Here is an 18,338-nt window from a genome sequence, read left to right as displayed (position 1 = left end):
GTTCCTAGTTTAGGCTGGTTAGAGAGGATTTTGTTTTGTTTTTAATATAAGTGTGACTGTTTGCATATAAATCTGTTGTCACATTTTATGTGTATATTCAAAAAACCTGGTTTTTCCAAAAGTTTGATAAAACCTTTTTATTTTCATTTTCTACCTTGGTAGAATTTTACTTCTTATAAAGCTTGAAGGAAAAATTGAACATCTTTTTCTACAGTTTTCAAAAATATCAGGTTATTCCTGTAACCAGTACCCTAATCTTCCTTCCCCCTGCCCAACTCTGCCACAAAAAGATCCACAGAATTGGAACTACAAGACTGATAAGGGTCATCAAACTTAAGATTTCTCATGTCATCCTCATAGAAGGGACCTTTGTGAAGGAACCTGTTCATAAAAACCGAGAGCACTTCGAAAACAACAGAGTTTTCCTGTAACCTGCAAGAGAAGTTTGAATAAACTGCAGCCGATGGCAGGGAAACTTACAAGTGTCTGAATGTTCAGAGTTAGGGATGGACTGGGAAGAAAAGCACAGGAACAAGAGAACTGGATGGGGCGTTAATTACACAAAGGTAGATAACTCTCCAATCTGATGTGCCTTATTGGCAGTCTTGGTTTTCAGCATCCTTCTCTGTTCCCAATAGTAAGTAAATTCTGTGACTTTATTAATTGTGTGCAGACAGAGCAATATCTAGAGATACATTATGGATGCTGCAAATGAGGTAACTTTCTTTGGCAGAGATAGTCTAGATGAATTCCTGATTGCAAAGCAAGAAACAGGGTTTTTGGGTTTTTTTTTGGCTTTTAACTGGTATTAATTACTTGCATTTTATAATATCTTAAAGTTTGATACTTTTTGGCCTCATTTCGTTTTGAAAAGAGTCATTTTAAAACCAATTAGTTAATCTGTCAGAATGTATTAAAGTGTCTTAAAGTTGATGTGTAAATTTAATCTATTATCTTAAAGAGAAATATAACTTTTTAGATGGCTTTAAAATTAGATGGCTTTAATATCAGTTGCTTTTGACAGAAATCAGTTTCTAAGTTGATATTTAGAAAGTTCAAACAAATGCTATTAAGTGAGATTGCAGTTTAAAAATAAGCAACGAGATGGGATTCAATAGTAAGTCATGAAAGCTACACTTGGAATATCTGTGTTAAACATAGATCTGGTCATGTCTTCCCTGATAGCTCAGTTGGTAAAGAGTTCATCTGCAATGCAGGAGACCGGGGTTTGATTCCTGGGTTGGGAAGATCCCCTGGAGACGGGAAAGGCTACCCACTCCAGTATTCTGGCCTGGAAAGTCCATAGACTGTATAGTCCATGGGGTCACAAAGAATCAGACACAACTGAGCCACTTTCACTTTTCTAGGACTTGGGGCCTTTTACCTTAGAGGTAAAGTTCAAACTAATTTTTCTTTTTCATTAATTTATTTTTTATTGAAGAAATAAATTTTGTTGTTTTCTGTCAAACCTCAACATGAATCCACCACAGGTATACATATGTCCCCTCTGTTTGGACCTCCCTCCCATCTCCCTCACCATCCCACCCCTCTAGGTTGATACAGAGCCCCTGTCAAACTCATTGTTTAGAATTAACTGATCTGCCTGCACCAGCTCTGTCCTGGCTGTGGCACGTGGGATCCTCAGTCTTGGCTGTGGCGTGTGGAGTCTTTAGCTGTGACGTGCGAACTCACAGTCCCGGCGTGTGGGGTCTGGTTCCCTGACCAGGGATCGGTCCAAGCCGCCTGCATTGGGAGCTTGGAGTCTTAACCACTGGACCACCAGGGAAATCCCTCAAACTTGTTTTCGACACGTTTGGCCTGTGCCAAGTCCTTCTCTACTGTGTGCTTATCTCCATTGCCACTCACGTTAAGCCTCCTCAGTCCCAGCACACCCAGAGTTCTCCCTTGCCTCAGTCTCACGTAGGTTGTCCCTCTTGGCTCTCTTCCTCCCCTTCTGCCTGCATGTGCCATCTTAAATGTCTCTTCTCTTCTGGGTAGCCTGCCATGACCAAGCCGGGCTTCGACAGCCCTCCTTTGTGCTCCTTGAGCACTGGGTGCTGCATGTTAAAGTGCTTCCTACAGTGCGGTAGCCCTTGTTGCTTATGTGTATACCCCGCTGGGTCGTGAGCTCCTGGGAAACACGGGCACTGGCTGTCCCCACACATGACAACCTGTCTGGTACATAGTCGCCTCAGAGTAAATATTGGTGAAATGTTTAACTGCGTGAATGAGTGTGGATAATGCCCCAACCTATGAACCTTATAGTCTCACCTCTTTTGCGTGCTCAGTCGCTCAGTCATGTCCGACTCTTTGCCATCCCACGGACTGGAGCCCGCCAGGCTTCTCTGTCCATGGGATTTCCCAGGCAAGAATACTGGAGCAAGTTGCCATTTCCTACTCCAGGGGATCTTCCTGGCCCAGGGATTGAACCTGTATCTCTTGCATCTCCTACATTGGCAGCAGACTCTTTACCACTAGCATTCTCTTGGAAAACCTCATTTTTTCAGTTATAATTTCTAGTTCAGTATAAACATGTCTATAGCAGCATTCCTATTCCTGCCTTTTGGACTTGATAGCCTTATATTCCAGTCATTGTTATATTTCATTTGGGTGTTAAAAGATAGCTCCTCATTCAGAAAAGATTAGAGACTCCTTTTTAGACCCCTATTTATGCACATTTATGGCTAAGTGTCAATTCATGCCAAATTATCAGTGAAAAAACTAATAAAATTTTATATTAAGGCTGAACACTGGGAGTTGTTAATACGTAATGGGGTAGCTGATTTTAAACACATTTTTAGATATGAAATATTTTTAAAAAGCTTAGAATTGCTGTTAAAAAAATGAATCCAAGAAACATGAACCCAATTAGAAATATAATTACTCAAAAGTAGTGTTTTCAGATAACAGATTTCTTTCTTTCAACATAAATTATTGAGTGGCCTGTATGCTATGCACTGATGTTCAGGCACAACTGAACAATGTGAAATTCCTGAACGCTTTAGTAATTAGAACAAAAAGGAGCTCAGAATGCATAGACACTTGTTTATGCATATACATAAAATACTAATTAATATGTTGTAGACAAGCCTGTTTCTGAAATCAGCAACAGATTTTAAGAATTATCATACATAAAGTGAAACATTGAAGTTATTATGTAAAAGACTAAATGATGGTAGGATTTGAGAGGAAAGGGGAACTGCGCCTTGAATTTCGTTAAATATAGTAAACAAATACAATTGATCTTCAACAGTAATATGCTTGGCGTGTGATGGTAGGCTGTGTTATTGTTTAAAACCCTTTGCTGTCTCTCCCTGGGGAAGCATTATACTCACTGACCTATTAACATCATGCCTGGCCTTAGAGCTGCTTTGGCTAATAAAATATGAGTGGAAATGATTTATGTTTACTTTTGAGCAGAAGCTTTGAGTCAGAACACAGTGTCCTATATTCTTTTTTTCTCTGCTTTGACAATTCAGCAGATCTGAATAGATGTTTCTTCATCTCCCTAAGGTCCACAATAAAGATGACATGTAGTTGAGACTTAGCCAACTCTTGTTTGATATTTAGCATGAGCAAGAAATAACCTTTTGTTGCTCAAACTGTTGAAATTCTATGATTGCAACATAACCTGACCTGATGGTTCTCAAGCTTGAGCATGTGCTGGAATCATGTGGAGGTTTTGCTAAAATACAGAATGTACAGGTTGTTGGACCCCACTCTTAAGAGTTTCCGAATTCAGGAGACCTGCGATGCGAACCAAAATTTCCGTTTCTACTAACAAGTTATTACGATCTGATGCTGATGCTGTTCCAGGTGGTCCAGGCTTTGAGAATCACTGACCTAACCTTTCCTGATTATGTGGTCTATTAATTTATGTTTCTAGATACCTTAATTACACAGTAAATGTTGCAGTTTTGTTGTTGTTTAATTGCTAAGTGGTGTCCGACTCTTTGTGACCCCGATGACTGTAGCCTGCCAGTCTCCTCTGTCCATGGGATTCTCCAGGCAAGAATACTGGAGTGGGTTGCCATTCCCTTCTCCAGGGGATCTTCCTGAACCAGGGATCGAACACGCGTCTCCTGAGGCTTCTCCATTGGCAGGCAGATTCTTCACCACTAAGCCACCTAGGAAGCCCAAATGCTGTAATAACAAGAAGCAAAATATTCCCCAGTGTCATTATTGAAGACGTAAACTCTATAAACTGCTCTTGATTTCTGAGATATGGACACACAAAATGCCATATGGAAACATAAATTTCGTAAAATGGAATAGATTACTTTGGAAATTAGTAGCATGTTGTTGTTGTTGTTCAGTTCCCCAGTTCTGTTCAACTGTTTGTGATCCCATGGACTGCAGCATGCCAGACCTCCCTGTCCCTCACCATCTCCCAAACTTTGCCCAAGTTCATGTCCATTGCATCAGTGATGCCATCCCGCCATCTCATCCTCTGATGCCGTCTTCTCCTTCTGCCCTCAATCTTTCCCAACATCAGGGACTTTTCCAGTGAGTTGTCTGACAAAAATACTGGAGCTTCATCACCAGTCCTTGCAACGAGTATTCAGTATTTCCCTAAAGATTGACTAGCTGTCAGGTTAGCGAGAGCTGAAGAAAACCTGCTGAAAATATACAAAAAGCAAAGAAGTTTGAGAAAGAGTCATACACAATTGTGGGGGAAATGGTCATTCCTGTTGGGCTTGGTAGCAATCCTCTTAAACAAGGAGGGTGGTTGAAGAATGGATTTCATGTGGAAGGACCAGGGTAACCAAGATGAGAGAGGTGAGAGAGTGTGAAACATATCTGAAAGTAACTGCTAATACAGTTTGCTACTGAGAGACAGATAAGGGAGAAGTAATCTCATGAATCTCTTTCAGAAGTCCCATTTCTTATTTGGTGTATGACAGAAAACACAACACAGCTTCGTCCCAGGCCTGTTTTTTGTACTCATGGATGGAAGTGAGGTGCTTTTGGAATTCAAGTTGCTAACAGTGGCAGGTTTAATACCGATTGCGATTGTTCTCAAAGTTTTGGAGAGACTTATGTAAAAAATCACTCTTGTAAAGAGGGAGGTAGATAAGAGAAGGCAGCAAAGAGTCCTGAACAAAGTCAGGCCAATCATGTTTCACTGGGAGGATTTTGGTTCCTCGCTATCCATGCTCTTCTGTCCCTTGTAAAGTCTTTGCATGATTTTAGTTGGAGGAATATTGTTCTCTCCTTCCATTCAGGTGATTTGTGATTTATCTCCTACAGCCCAGGGTCCCTCATCTTCCCTGTGGTATTCTCTCCAGTGAGACCCCAGCAGGCACAGAGTGTGAGTTATTAGGATATAAACAGAATTCCTTGTGTGTGACGCTGTCTTAGACCAGAATCTGTCTGGGGGCAGATCATTTAATCTCCCCAGGCCTTGGTTTCATAATCTTACAGTGTAAGTCTCTTAGATTACTTTAGTTCCAATATTTCATTTTTCTAGTACCGTTTATAGTCTAGCAAGATTCCAGTATTTTAACTTGCCCAATTTTTGTCATATATAACACAAGTCCATCATCTTTGAGATGAATGAAGTAAGCTGGAGTTTTTAAATGAAGGCTTTTCTTTTAGAGTTAGGTACTCTGTAGTCCTCAGTTAATCATAAAACTGTAGTTTTCCAAAAGCTTCCAAAATAGTGTTTTTGCTCCATTATTCAAAGAAGCATATTTCATTTTAGATGTGAACTTTGATATTAAATAAGCATAATTTCATGAAAAAGTATAGCCTAAATAGCTGCTCATTTTGTTCAGTATGCAAACCAATTGCTGTATTATTTTAATGACATAGATACTAATGTGTACTTGAAAATAAATTAATATTGATTCAGAAATCCTATATCATTGAAAACCTTTGTTTTAATCTTTTTCCCAACCATTATAGGAGGGAAAAAGAAATGAAAATACTTGGCAGTCTTAAGGTCTTTAAAAAATAGTTTGGTTCAGTATTGTGGTTAGAATTTTTATTTAATGTAAATAATTTTTGTCCATAGCAATGCTGTGATTTTAAGAAACTTGGCAAGTATTTCCTTGGATTGATGTAAAACACAATTTTGCTCCTAAATTTGGTTTTTGCCTATTGTTACTTTGGCAGGTGTAAAGATGTGCCATTTCCTTAGGAACTGCAAACAATTTAGGTCAATGGAAGTAAAATCTGCTTCTTATACACGTATTTTAAAGCTTGACTAGCTGACGCAATACTCGATGGACGTATTGTTGTTGTTGTTCAGTCGTGTCTGACTTTTTGTGACCCCATGGACCGCAGCATGCCAAACATCCCTGTCCATCACCATCTCCCGGAGCTTGCTCAAACTCATGTTGAGTTGGTGATGCCATCCAAGCATCTCATCCTCTGTCGTCCCCTTCTCCTCTTGCCTTCAATCTTTCCCAGCATCAGGGTCTTTTTCAGTGAGTCAGCTCTTCCCATCAGGTGGCCAGAGTATTGGAGCTTCAACTTCAGCATCAGTCCTTCTGATGAATATTCAGGGTTGATTTCCTTTAGGATTGGCTGGTTTGATCTCCTTGCAGTCCAATGGACATGAATTTGAGCAAACTCCAGGAGATACTGAAGGTCAGGGAAACCTGGTGTGCTGCAGTCCATGGGGTCGCACAGAGCTGGACAGGATGAAATGAACAGCAACAAGTATTGTGATTACTAGTTCATTTTGAGAGGGCGATTCATCCTAATTAACATTTCTTTTAGAAACAGTCTGAAGGTGATTCTTGGTTTCTTAGCAATTGAGGAAGGCTTGGAGCATGACCTTCCTTAGTTTAGATTTTAAAGCAAAAACAGTTCCAGCTTCTCCAAGTTTAAGAAGAAATATGATTCTATTGGAGTTGTTACTGTAATTTTGAATCCAAATGTTTCTAATTTATATTCAAGACATACTAGAAAAAAGTACACAATAATCATCTGGGGACTTACAATCACACTTGATTACCCATAACTGCTGCCTTGCTTCACCAACTTTCCTTAGGTTATTGAGAACAAAGCTAAGCACCAGTGTTCCATTCTATGTGAAATAAATGTACTGTAAAACATTTACCAAAATCAAAAATAATATTTTTAATGCAGTGGGGAAAATCACTTTTAAAGAAAACAGTTAAAAATTGTTTGGAAGGTCTATGATGTGTGCACGAACAAACAAAATAATCTTCCACAAATTTCTTCATCTGTTGTTGTTCCAACTTAAGATTTTTGTGTATGAGCTTTCTTAAAGTAGGACCGTAATATCTGTTATTTTGTTTTCTCATATTAAGTGCCGTATGCTGGCTGAAACCAAACTCTCTGAGTCTGTTTTATTCTTAAAATAATAGTAGACCTAAGAGGAAAAAACCTGTTGTGTATATTTAAGCAAAGTAGTGTATCTTAATTGCACATCCCAGGTTCCGAGTAGTAAATTGAAATGATTGATTTAACCTGTTGGAGTGTACATATGTAATTAGAACACTGAAGATTTTTTAAAAAACAAAGCTAAAATCTTTAAATTAATCCCATCTCAGTTTTTCTGATATTCTTATGATAAACAGATATCAATCAAAATCTATAGTTGTTGATCCAATTTCAGTTACTAAATTATAGTTTCAGTTCAGTTCAGTCGCTCAGTCATGTCTGGCTCTTTGCGACCCCATGGAGTGCAGCACACAGTCCTGTCCATGACCAACTCCCGGAGTTCACTCAAACTCATGTGCATCGAGTCGGTGATGCCATCCAACCATCTCATCCTCTGTCGTCTCCTTCTCCTGCTGCTTTCAGTCTTTCCCAGTGTCAGGGTCTTTTCCAATGAGTCAGTTCTTTGCATCGGTCCTTCCAGTGAATACTCAGGACTGATCTCCTTGAGGATGGACTGGTTGGATCTCCTTGCAGTCCAAGGGACTCTTGAGAGTCCTCTCCAACACCACAGTTCAAAAGCATCAATTCTTCGGCACTCAGCTTTCTTTACAGTCCAACTCTCACCACCATACATGACCACTGGAAAAACCATAGCTTTGATTAGACGGACCTTTGTTGTCAAAGTAATGTCTCTGCTTTTTAATATGCTGCCTCGGTTGGACATAGCTTTTCTTCCAAAGAGCAAGTGTCTTTTAATTTCATGGCTGCAATCACCATCTGCAGTGATTTTGGAGCCCCTAAAAATAGTCTGTCACTGTTTCCATTGTTTCCCCATCTATTTGCCATGAAATGATGGGACCGGCTGCCATGATCTTAGTTTTCTGAATGTTGAGTTTTTTTTCACTCTCCTCTTTCACTTTCAGCTTAGGATAGGCATATTGGGACATAATCCCATCATAAGTGAAAGAAGAGCCCTGCTGATTTTCTCAAATCAAACAATTTAAGGAGAGGAAATGCAGGACTAAAGAAATTTGAAGCTGAACTCATAAAGTAGAAATAAAGTAATCAAGCTCTTAGCACTGTTGATACAAGAAATTGTGTCAGAACTTTAAGATTATTTTCATTTATTTGACAAAGATACATATAACTTTGCAGATGCCTTTTTTAATGATATGAGGTAGTATATAATTTATCTTTGCATTACTCAAATGATCTGCAGCACAGTGTCTTCTGTATGTTAGATGCCTGGTAAATGTTCAGTGAATAAAAAGAGATGCTATAATGTTTAACCAATATGTGAGTTTCCTTCTAAGCAATTCAATGAGTAAAAAAAGAACAAAAGAACTCTGACATGATACTTACTCAGTGTTTCTCTTTTTGTCATTGTAGTCCCCTAGTTATCCATGTTCTTTGGGATCATAATTTCAGAAAATTCTATCTACGTCATTTGTTTTAGTTATTAATTTTTTGCCTTCTAGCAAAACTTTCATAGCAGTATTAATTAGTGAAGTTGACTGACTTTCACATTCTCTGCCAAGGTATTGGTGAAATAGAGACGAATAACTTTTACAGTGTTTAATCTGTTCCTAAATGTTCAGATATTGATGTTTTTAATTAAACAAACTATACAAATAATATATAAATATATACTTATAGAAAATTTAAATGATATATGAATATAGAGAGTAGAAGGTTATATTCTTTCTTCATGTCTTTTAACCCATGCCCTGGAGGAGGAAATGGCAACCCACTCCAGTATTCTTGCATGGAAAAAAGTCCTATGGACAGCAGAGCCTGGCAGGCCACAGTCCATGGGGTCGCAAAGCGCTGGACACAGCTGAGCGACTAAACGCGCACTTCAGTAGGTAGCCTGCTAGTGACTGTTTGGGGTGTATACTTTTGATCACTTTCTATAACATTCTATATATATACAGAAACAGCATTTTATGTTTTATCGTTGATAATATTTTAGCATTGATACTTAATATATCAAAAATGTAACCTTCTATCATCGAGATTATAGAATTACTTCTTTTACTTTTCTTGCAGGTCTTTCTGTACCATATATATATTTATGGCAGTAGTTGGTCTTGTAATCTTACAGTTAAAAAAAGAGAAAGTGACTTTCAATCTTTGCAGGAGTAAGTTCCATGTGTAAATTTTATAAGCAATAAGCAAATGTAATAATATTAGTAGCAGCCAGTAATCTCAAAATAAATTCAGGGATTTGTACTTATGTTTTATTTCTTTTTAATTCTTGATGGCAAAATAATTATTTTCCATCATTATTTTGTATAATAACAGTAGCAGTAAATAAAATGGTAATAAGTGATAAAACTTCCGAATTGGAGATCATTTAAGGAGCCATTCTGGCAGTCATTTACTTCCAGCCCTCTTTCAGAAGGCGGCAAGATGGAGCCCTCAGTGCTTTGCTATAGGCTGACAGGCAAATTATGACTAGTTTCTGTTCCATTGCATCATGCACTGCTTTAGAAATATTTAAGAGGAGATTTATAAAAGTGTATCTTTTATGTCGATTGTATCTAACCAAATAAATGAAAATTGACTAGACAAAAAATTGTAGGAGTCAAAATAGTTCTCAGTGTTTTCAGGTTACTAGAAAGCACATAATAAAACAGCACATTTACATTCTGTGTTGGTGCCAAATGTTAGCGTGTTCTTAGAGATTTTATGGAGAAGGCAATGGCACCCCACTCCAGTACTGGTGCCTGGAAAATCCCATGGACGGAGGAGCCTGGTGGGCTGCAGTCCATGGGGTTGCGAGGAGTCGGACACAACTGAGCGACTTCACTTTCACTTTTCACTTTCATGCATTGGAGAAGGAAATGACACCCCACTCCAGTGTTCTTGCCTGGAGAATCCCAGGGACGGCGGAGCTTAGTGGGCTGCCGTCTATGGGGTCGCACAGAGTCGGACATGACTGAAGCGACTTAGCAGAGATTTTATGACTGTGTGGAATAATAGGAACATGAGTATCGCCTATCACTACAAGTCTCATGTTAGTGATATTTGCTTGGGGGAACTTAATGCAGTTTAACTGAAATTTTTTAAGAAATAATATTTTGCATGCCTATGAATTTGTTTTTAAAGGAGAATGTGCAACAAAATGTTTGTGAAATCACATCAGAGCTAGAAATTCTTCCAAAAATGGTTTACTAGTGACCTCTGCTGGTACAATGTTGTAATGAAGTATATTTCGTATCTCAAAAAAATATATCCCAGATATCATGAGACATTTCCAGTATTTCATGGAAGTAATTTCATGGAAGTTAAGAATGAAAGAATCTTTCTGTTTCTTTTACCAACACTTGCATTTCTAATAGAAAAAAATTGTCTGTGTGGATTCCCTCCTATTAATATTTTACCAAAAGTAGTATTCTAATAACAATAACATCAAACTTCTGAATTCTTTCTTATATATAGTATGCAATTCCAACCTTACCCTCTATGATTAGTTGTTTATCAGCTAAGTTGTTTGATATAATGCTGCAAATTCTTTTCCTGTTTTTGTCTCCTGGCTTTGTTTTATATCATAGGTAGCACAGAACCTTGCAATTGTAGAGATTTAGTAACTGTAGATTCAGTTATTTATGCCATTTGAGCAAACTTTAATAGGAGAATTTGTGTATACATGAGTTAAATGCATTCTTAGAATGGTTTTATTAGAGAAATGAATTTTTGTTTTTCTTTTATGAAAGAGATTTTCTGCATTACAGGTTATGGAGGAATAAAAAATGCTCATTTTCTTATTTTATTTATTGATACTTAATTCCTAGATGAGACCTCTCCCTTGAACTCAAACCTGCATACCCAGCTGCTTGCTTCCCTAACATTTCCATGTACAGCTCACATGCATCTCTAACTTAATGCATCTGAAACAGAACTTTGATTTTTCTCTTCAAAACCTGTTTCTCTAATAGTCTTCCTCACTTCAGTAAATGGATATTTTATCCTTCCATTCGCTCAAACCAGAAATATTTTAATAATTTGTAAATTCTCTATCATACCCCACATTCTTTTAAACCATCTAGAAATTCTGCCCACTCTGTCTTGAAATGCATTCAGAGACATTCCTGTCCACGTCTGCCACTGCAGCCTGGTCTAGCCGCAGGCACCGTTCTCCTCCTAATTAGGAGGAGATTCTACCCTTGCCCTCCTGTAGTCTGTTTTCCAACCAGCAGCCTTAGAATCTAACACAGCTCTTTTCACTGCTCTGCGGAGAACCTGCCCGAGGCCTTACCACGCCTGCCGTGCCTGCAGGAACTGCAGACCACTCGCCCCCTCATTTCCTACCACTGATACCGAGACCTCATCTCCAGCCACTGCTTCACTCCAGCTTAAACCCTGGCTGTTCTCCTTACACACCATGTAGAGTCCTCGTCCTTCAAACTGAAATGCCCTTCCCTCAATTCAGTAAGGTTTCTGATCAAATTACCAGACTCCACCTCCTCAGAGAGGCCCTTCCGGGCCACAGTTCTCCGGCAAGAATACTGGAGTGGGCAGCCATTCCCCCCTCCAGGGGATCTTCTAGGGATGGAACCCAGGTCTCCTGCCTTGCAGGCTGATTCTTTACCTTCTGAGCCACCAGGGAAGCCTACTTCCTCACCACACTAGGTTAAAAACAAAACAAAAGGCCCAGGCTGATGCTGTTTCTCCCCTTTTCCTGCTTTGCTTTTTGCCATTGAGTTATCACCACATGACATACTTAGTTTCAAAAATCCTCTCTCTTCCCTGGTCTAAAATGTCAGTGGTAGGAAAGCAGAGACCCTGTATTGTCCACTGTTACATCCTTAAAGCCTAAACCAGAGCTTGCGCATAGTAGGCACGACATAGTAGTGTCTGTGGAATAAATCAACCAGCTGTAATATCTGAATGAAGAATGTGATTTGATTTACATTATAATAACCAGATCCATCTCATAGTGAGGCGCCTTTTAATGGGATCTCTTTTGTATAAATCTTTATGTTTATATCATACTTTTTACATTTAACACAGATTTCCATAGTGTTTCATAGTTAGGTTAGGGCTCAGACGATACTTTTGATGTCAGAATGCAGGCCAGTATTGCTGTTTTAAACATTCTTTTTCTGGGAATAATTACTTTTTTGTCCTTTTGACATAGACATCTGACCCTCAATTACATTAAGAGACCTTATACACATGAATGGAAAGAAGAATAGCCCCTTTTGAATCCATGCTAAGACTTTATCAATATGAAGTGCTTCCCACAGGGTTCTGCTGAAAGAACCAAACTTCCATCATAATGAAATTGCAAATTCATTTGTGGATGCCCTTTTATATTTGAAAGCTACTTTTTGATGTTTGGCCTGCAGTTAGATTTATTGTTTAAGGTCACAAATAATGCAATCCTGACTAGACCGAGTTGTCAGAATCCTTTATTTAGCATTGCACAAAGACAAATGACTATCCTTTAACAATAACATACCAACACTAAAATTTGTTCCCAGTTGTACATAATCTTTTAATCAATCTGTTGCTCTCTGTTTTCCAGTCAATACACTCCCAGCCTACCTCCTCACTACCCCATCTATCTAGAAATTACCCAATTATGGGTTTTAAATGACTGAGAAACACTTTCTTCAGATGAAAACAGATAACTGGAAGGATTTTAATGCTGTAATTTTCCCATGCACACTTTTAGCTTAACATATGAATTACTTTGCCTCTACCCTCATTCTGTACAGGGTAGATGCTTATGTAGCATGTTAGCTAAATTCTCTGGTTACATTCTTACTGTTAACATGACCACAAAGTGGATTATAGTGCTTAATTGAATTCTTAATTCTTTAAAACATCTCAGTGCACATGGATTAAGTTTTTTCCCTGAGATTCTGTAATGTCCTCCAATAAAAATGTATATTTAAAAATTTCGAGACAGATTTCTTATATTTTTGTTCATTTCCTTTGTGACCTTTCATATAAAAGGCATACAGATAGAATTGCCCAATTAGATTTAAGACTATGCTTTTTGTCTGCGAATACCCAGTGTCTAATAGTAATATATGTTAGAGAATCATTATATGACCAATCTGTAGTTTCTCCAAGGAGTTTTAATACCAGAGACACAAAGATTCTCTGGTAACTTGATGACACCTACAGTGGAGCAGACCATTAAGACCAGTATACAGTAAGGCCCCTATTTTAAAACCTTGTTTAAATACTTTTTACCAATGAGAGAATCTTCCCTTCTCCCCTGCCTTTAATTGCCATGTAGCTTGGGTCTTCCCCAATTAAAAGGAATACATTGTTTTAGGAAGAGGTGTAAGAGAAAACCGCAACTTTTAAGTCAGATGAATTCTATTTTGTGACCTCTGGGAGATTGCTGCATGTTAGGGGCCTCTGCGCAGCTGTGACATGGAGATACACCTGATTATAGAATTATGATATAACTGAGTGAGACAGCACACGGAAAGGGCTGCAAACAGTGTTCAGCAGTGGTAAACGCTCAGTGATATTTGCAGTCTTCTCTCTGTGCTCTTCTCCACCCGCGTTCCTCACGCTGCGTTATCTGTTCCGATTGGGCTTACTCAGAAGTTAAACCTGTTGAACTAAACGTGAAGCCTTTTTGTACCTGCCAACTGTACATTGCTCTGCACTCACTGCATTAATAAGAGGAGTCAGGACCCTGAAATGACCTGTATATAAAACACACCCAGCGGGTGTATGTGGCCTTTTTCTTTACAACAAATTGCTCCCCCAGGATTGGGTAGAATGAAAAATACTCCACTTGCAGCCTTCTTTTTAAGTCCACATGGATGCCATAGAAGATTTAATTTAAATCTCCCTTCAGCCTACAAATCTGAGAATTGAGCTTTAAATTGTGTTAGTATGACATGGGGAGGTGTTATCATTTTAATCATTTTGTGTTAGGTGGCTTGTTTGTTTGACCATTTGTACTGCTCAGGTCACTGTCCTAAAAGAATTTCACCTTAACAGAAAATCATTTTCAGGAAAAATTTTAATAGCTATTTAATACTGCTGCTTTATATTTCAAAATAAGTTGCCATTTTATTATTGTAAATTTTTGTTGTTTTAGGTGCAAAGATGGTTTGAAAGGATTTACATTCTCTGCACTTAGGTAAGTTGCATCTTCTCTATACCTTTATGATTAGAGAATTTACAAGTTAGCTTTTTCTCGTAATGTAATGTCATTGGACATAATTATTTATGACTCCACGTTTAAGTTGCAAGTAATTTTAAAAGTTACAAAAGTGGCTTTGTGGACATTTCACTAACAGAGTAATTTATTAATTTTCCTCCTAAAAGTAAGTCAGTCAGTCAATCACTATTTGAGGGGCCTATTGTGTGCCTTATACTATAGGGTGTTAAAGAAGATTACAAGAACTCTCTGTTCAAAGACCTTGGAAAGACAAAGCTACACGTGAACAATTACTGGAAAACTAAGTCCTTAATTGTGTGGCACCAGATTTTGGGCTTTGTTGGGGCAGGACTCATGCGTTATCAAACACATTTTGGATTAAAAGCTTCACTAGAGTCACTGGCCTCTTCTTTTCACCTGGTAGTTCATCTCTCATCACAGTAATTGACACATAGTCGATACTGTAAAGATGTTGGTTAGCATTGAATTTTATAGTTCATTAAGCATTTTCACACATTAGGAAATTAAACTTTCTATAATATTGAATGGAATATTTTGGTTGTGGACATTCTTTGGTAACAATAACTGAATCATAACACACAGCAGTAATTTCTTTGTGTCATATGTTTCATTAAAGATCATGAAACTTATTAGAAAATATCTTTTTATTGTTGTTGCACTGGCTGTATCGAATTCTTTGTTAAACTGAAAGTTGGTAGCAAAATCAAAAGTTGGTTTTCCTAGAAGAAAACTTTACCTTAATCCTGAGTTTTTCCTTAGACTCCCATAATTCTTGCAATAGCTCACAATGTATTTAATACTGATATTTGTATGTGTCTTCTTCAAATCTACTTATAATGAAGGACTGACTTGGACTATTTGCACTTAACATTTTCTCTGTATTATAGGAACATATTCTGGAAAGATGGTTATTAACTCTTGCTAGTTCTGTCAGATAACAGTGGAAGTTGTGGGAATAGAGAGAGTCAAGGACGGAACCATGAGAGAAGCGGCAGTGCAGAACTCTGAAAACAGACTTCTGAAAGGAGACGAAGCCTGATTCCCTATAGTTTAAAGCGCAGTTAGTGTACAAAGCCTGAAGACTAAGAATCCAGGCATTAGAGTCAAATTATCGCAAGTTTAAATAATTGCAGTTACTTTTGGCTATAACGGGATGCCTTTTTCATGTTAACTAAGTCATGGGAATTATGGTGCCTGCTTCACAGTGTTGCTGTGAGGGTTCAGTGATACATTTGTAAAGTACTCAGCACTGTGCCTGTCGTATGGTCATAAATGCTCAGATTGAATACTGTATTCATGCACTGTGTGTTAACTGAGTATTACATGCCCCACAATATGCCAGGCACTGGATATAATAGTAAAGAAGGGGTTCCCTGGGCTGTGAGAGCACAGAGAAAGGAGGCTTGCAGCAGGGGCAGCGTCTTCAAGGACGTGAGCTCTACTTTGAATGGTCAGTCCTGGCCAAAATAGCGACAGTGTTATGAAAGGTATGAGAGATGACATTGTATCTGTTTTAGCACAGTTTTGTCTTCTTAAAGAGCAATAGTACAGATCCTAAACTCTCCATTCACACTTTACCAAGCAGTCACCAAGGAGGCACAGCTGCCCCCTGGTGGCGAACAGTCTCATTGTACGCTCCTTACAATTTGATAAACTAGATGTTTTAAGTTTGTCTTAAGAAGATGGATTGCCCTTGTTGATAGGAACCATTTTCTCAAACCTAAGAATATTTAAATTTGTCATAGCCCACATGTTCCAGAGTTTTAGTATAGTGTTACCGATCCCCTGTTTTATCTCTATTTTGTGATGTTTTCTGAAAGTTCAGCAGGCACAGTTGACTAAAGAAAGCTTAGTTATTCTTTGTAAGAGCAGCAACTCTTTTGGTGATGGTACAAAGAACAGAGATGAAAACTCCAATAAGGGGTACTATGAGTGATATCTAATGGTTGGTCATGTTTTCTTTGTACTGTCTTTGGAAAAATATAGTCCAGTTCTCATGAGACAAGAATGATGTCTTCTCCTAGATATTAGGTTTTTTTCCCAAGAGAAATAAGTCGATTAGAATGACATCAAATTTAAGATTTTCTAATGAAGTAATGTGGGGAAGACACAGAACCTTAACACCTTCTGCTCCTCATCTTTACTTCCCTCTGTTTCTCGTGTGTCTGTGGACGGCCATCTACTGTATCGTAGCTGTTTTGTGACTCAAGTGACATTAGATATAAATTCAGAGTAAAAGGCGAGAAATGCATTCAGTTGTAGCTGTCCGTACATTTTAGAGAAAAAATTAGAAAATTTGTCACAAATTAGTAGATCCAAGTTAATAGTTCATCTGCTTTTCTGTTTGAAAAACCTTTAAGGTGCATAATGCTGTAAAAAAGGCGGTGACCTAAGTTAGAAGGTGCTTCATCCAGGTGCCATGCTCTGTTCACTTGGTTAATTTGATTTTTGGATGCTGCATTTGTTAAATAGCTGTTAGCAGTTTCTGAGTATTCAGATTGCAAAAGGCTATTTTTTTTTAAAGGACGATTAAATTTTATATAAGTTGCAGAAAATATTATTTCAAATGATAAGGTTCTGTTCACAGTGTATTTGTATATAAACAAAATCAGTTTATTTTCTCACTGATTTTTTTTTTTTAAGGTGAAAAAATGCCTCTCATTGTGTTCTTTTCTTTAGGTTCATTGTTGGGAAGGAAGAAATTCCCACACATTCTTATTCACCAGAGGCAGCCTATGCAAAAGTGGAACAAAAGACTGAGAAACAGGAGGGAAAACCAAGAGGAATGAATATAGTTGCTCTAGTCAGGAAGCTTGTGGATTCAATGTGAGTTCTTTATCTTGATATTTTAGCACATTTTGTCACTGTTTTTATATGATATTTTTGCCATGACAAAGTTTTCTGTTTTCTTTTCAAGTAATGAATTTTTTTTATACCAGAAACTGTGCATAGAGTTTTAGAAAAAGGCACAGGATGGCGAGAGAGTATATTTATTATTTCTGGCAGGACTATAGACCATTATATGCCTTTAAAATAGATTTACATGCAATTGAAATCCTTTCCTATTTCAAACTAAGCAGAGTTGCAGGAGGCTAGAATAAGGAACTTTAGGAAACAGATTAATATTTGCTATGAACAAAGCTAGTGGAGGTGATGGAATTCCAGTTGAGCTGTTTCAAATCCTACAAGATGATGCTGTGAAAGTGCTGCACTCAATATGTCAGCAGATCTGGAAAACTCAGCAGTGGCCACAGGGCTGGAAAAGGTCAGTTTTCATTCCAATCCCAAAGAAAGGCAATATCAAAGAATGCTCAAACTACCACACAACTGCACTCATCTCACACCGTAGCAAAGTAATGCTCAAAATTCTCCAAACCAGGCTTCAATAGTACATGAACCATGAACTTCCAGATGTTCAAACTGGTTTTAGAAAAGGCAGAGGAACCAGAGATCAAATTGCCTGGATCATCAAAAAAGCAAGAGAGTTCTAGAAAAAAATCTACTTTTGCTTTATTGACTATGCCAAAGTCTTTGACTATGTGGATCACAACAAACTGTGGAAAATTTTGAAAGAGATGGGAATACCAGGCCACCTGACCTGTCTCCTGAGAAATCTGTATGGAGGTCAAGAAGCAACAGTTAGAACTGGACAGGGAACAGCAGACTGGTTCCAGATCAGGAAGGGAGTACGTCAAGGCTGTATATTGTCACCCTGCTTATTTAACTTATATGCAGAGTACATCATGCGAAATGCTGGGCTGGATGAAGCACAAGCTGGAATCAGGATTGCCGGGAGAAATATCAGTAACCTCAGATATGC

At 38.2% G+C, this 18,338-nt stretch overlaps 1 protein-coding gene across 1 annotated transcript in view; it reads left to right on the top strand.

Moving 5' to 3' along the window:
* TMEM135 (transmembrane protein 135) overlaps positions 1 to 18,338 on the top strand; it is a 268,804-nt gene that overhangs the window by 229,957 nt on the left and 20,509 nt on the right. The window contains exons 7-8 of the mRNA XM_069564786.1: positions 14,435 to 14,476; positions 17,198 to 17,344. Of these exons, the coding sequence (XP_069420887.1) occupies positions 14,435 to 14,476; positions 17,198 to 17,344 (189 nt within the window). The remainder of the gene's footprint in view (positions 1 to 14,434; positions 14,477 to 17,197; positions 17,345 to 18,338) is intronic.

The sequence above is a fragment of the Ovis canadensis genome, chromosome 21 (assembly GCF_042477335.2).
Source record: "Ovis canadensis isolate MfBH-ARS-UI-01 breed Bighorn chromosome 21, ARS-UI_OviCan_v2, whole genome shotgun sequence".
In the NCBI taxonomy this organism is placed as follows: domain Eukaryota; kingdom Metazoa; phylum Chordata; class Mammalia; order Artiodactyla; family Bovidae; genus Ovis; species Ovis canadensis.
This window is presented reverse-complemented; position numbering and strand designations above follow the sequence as displayed.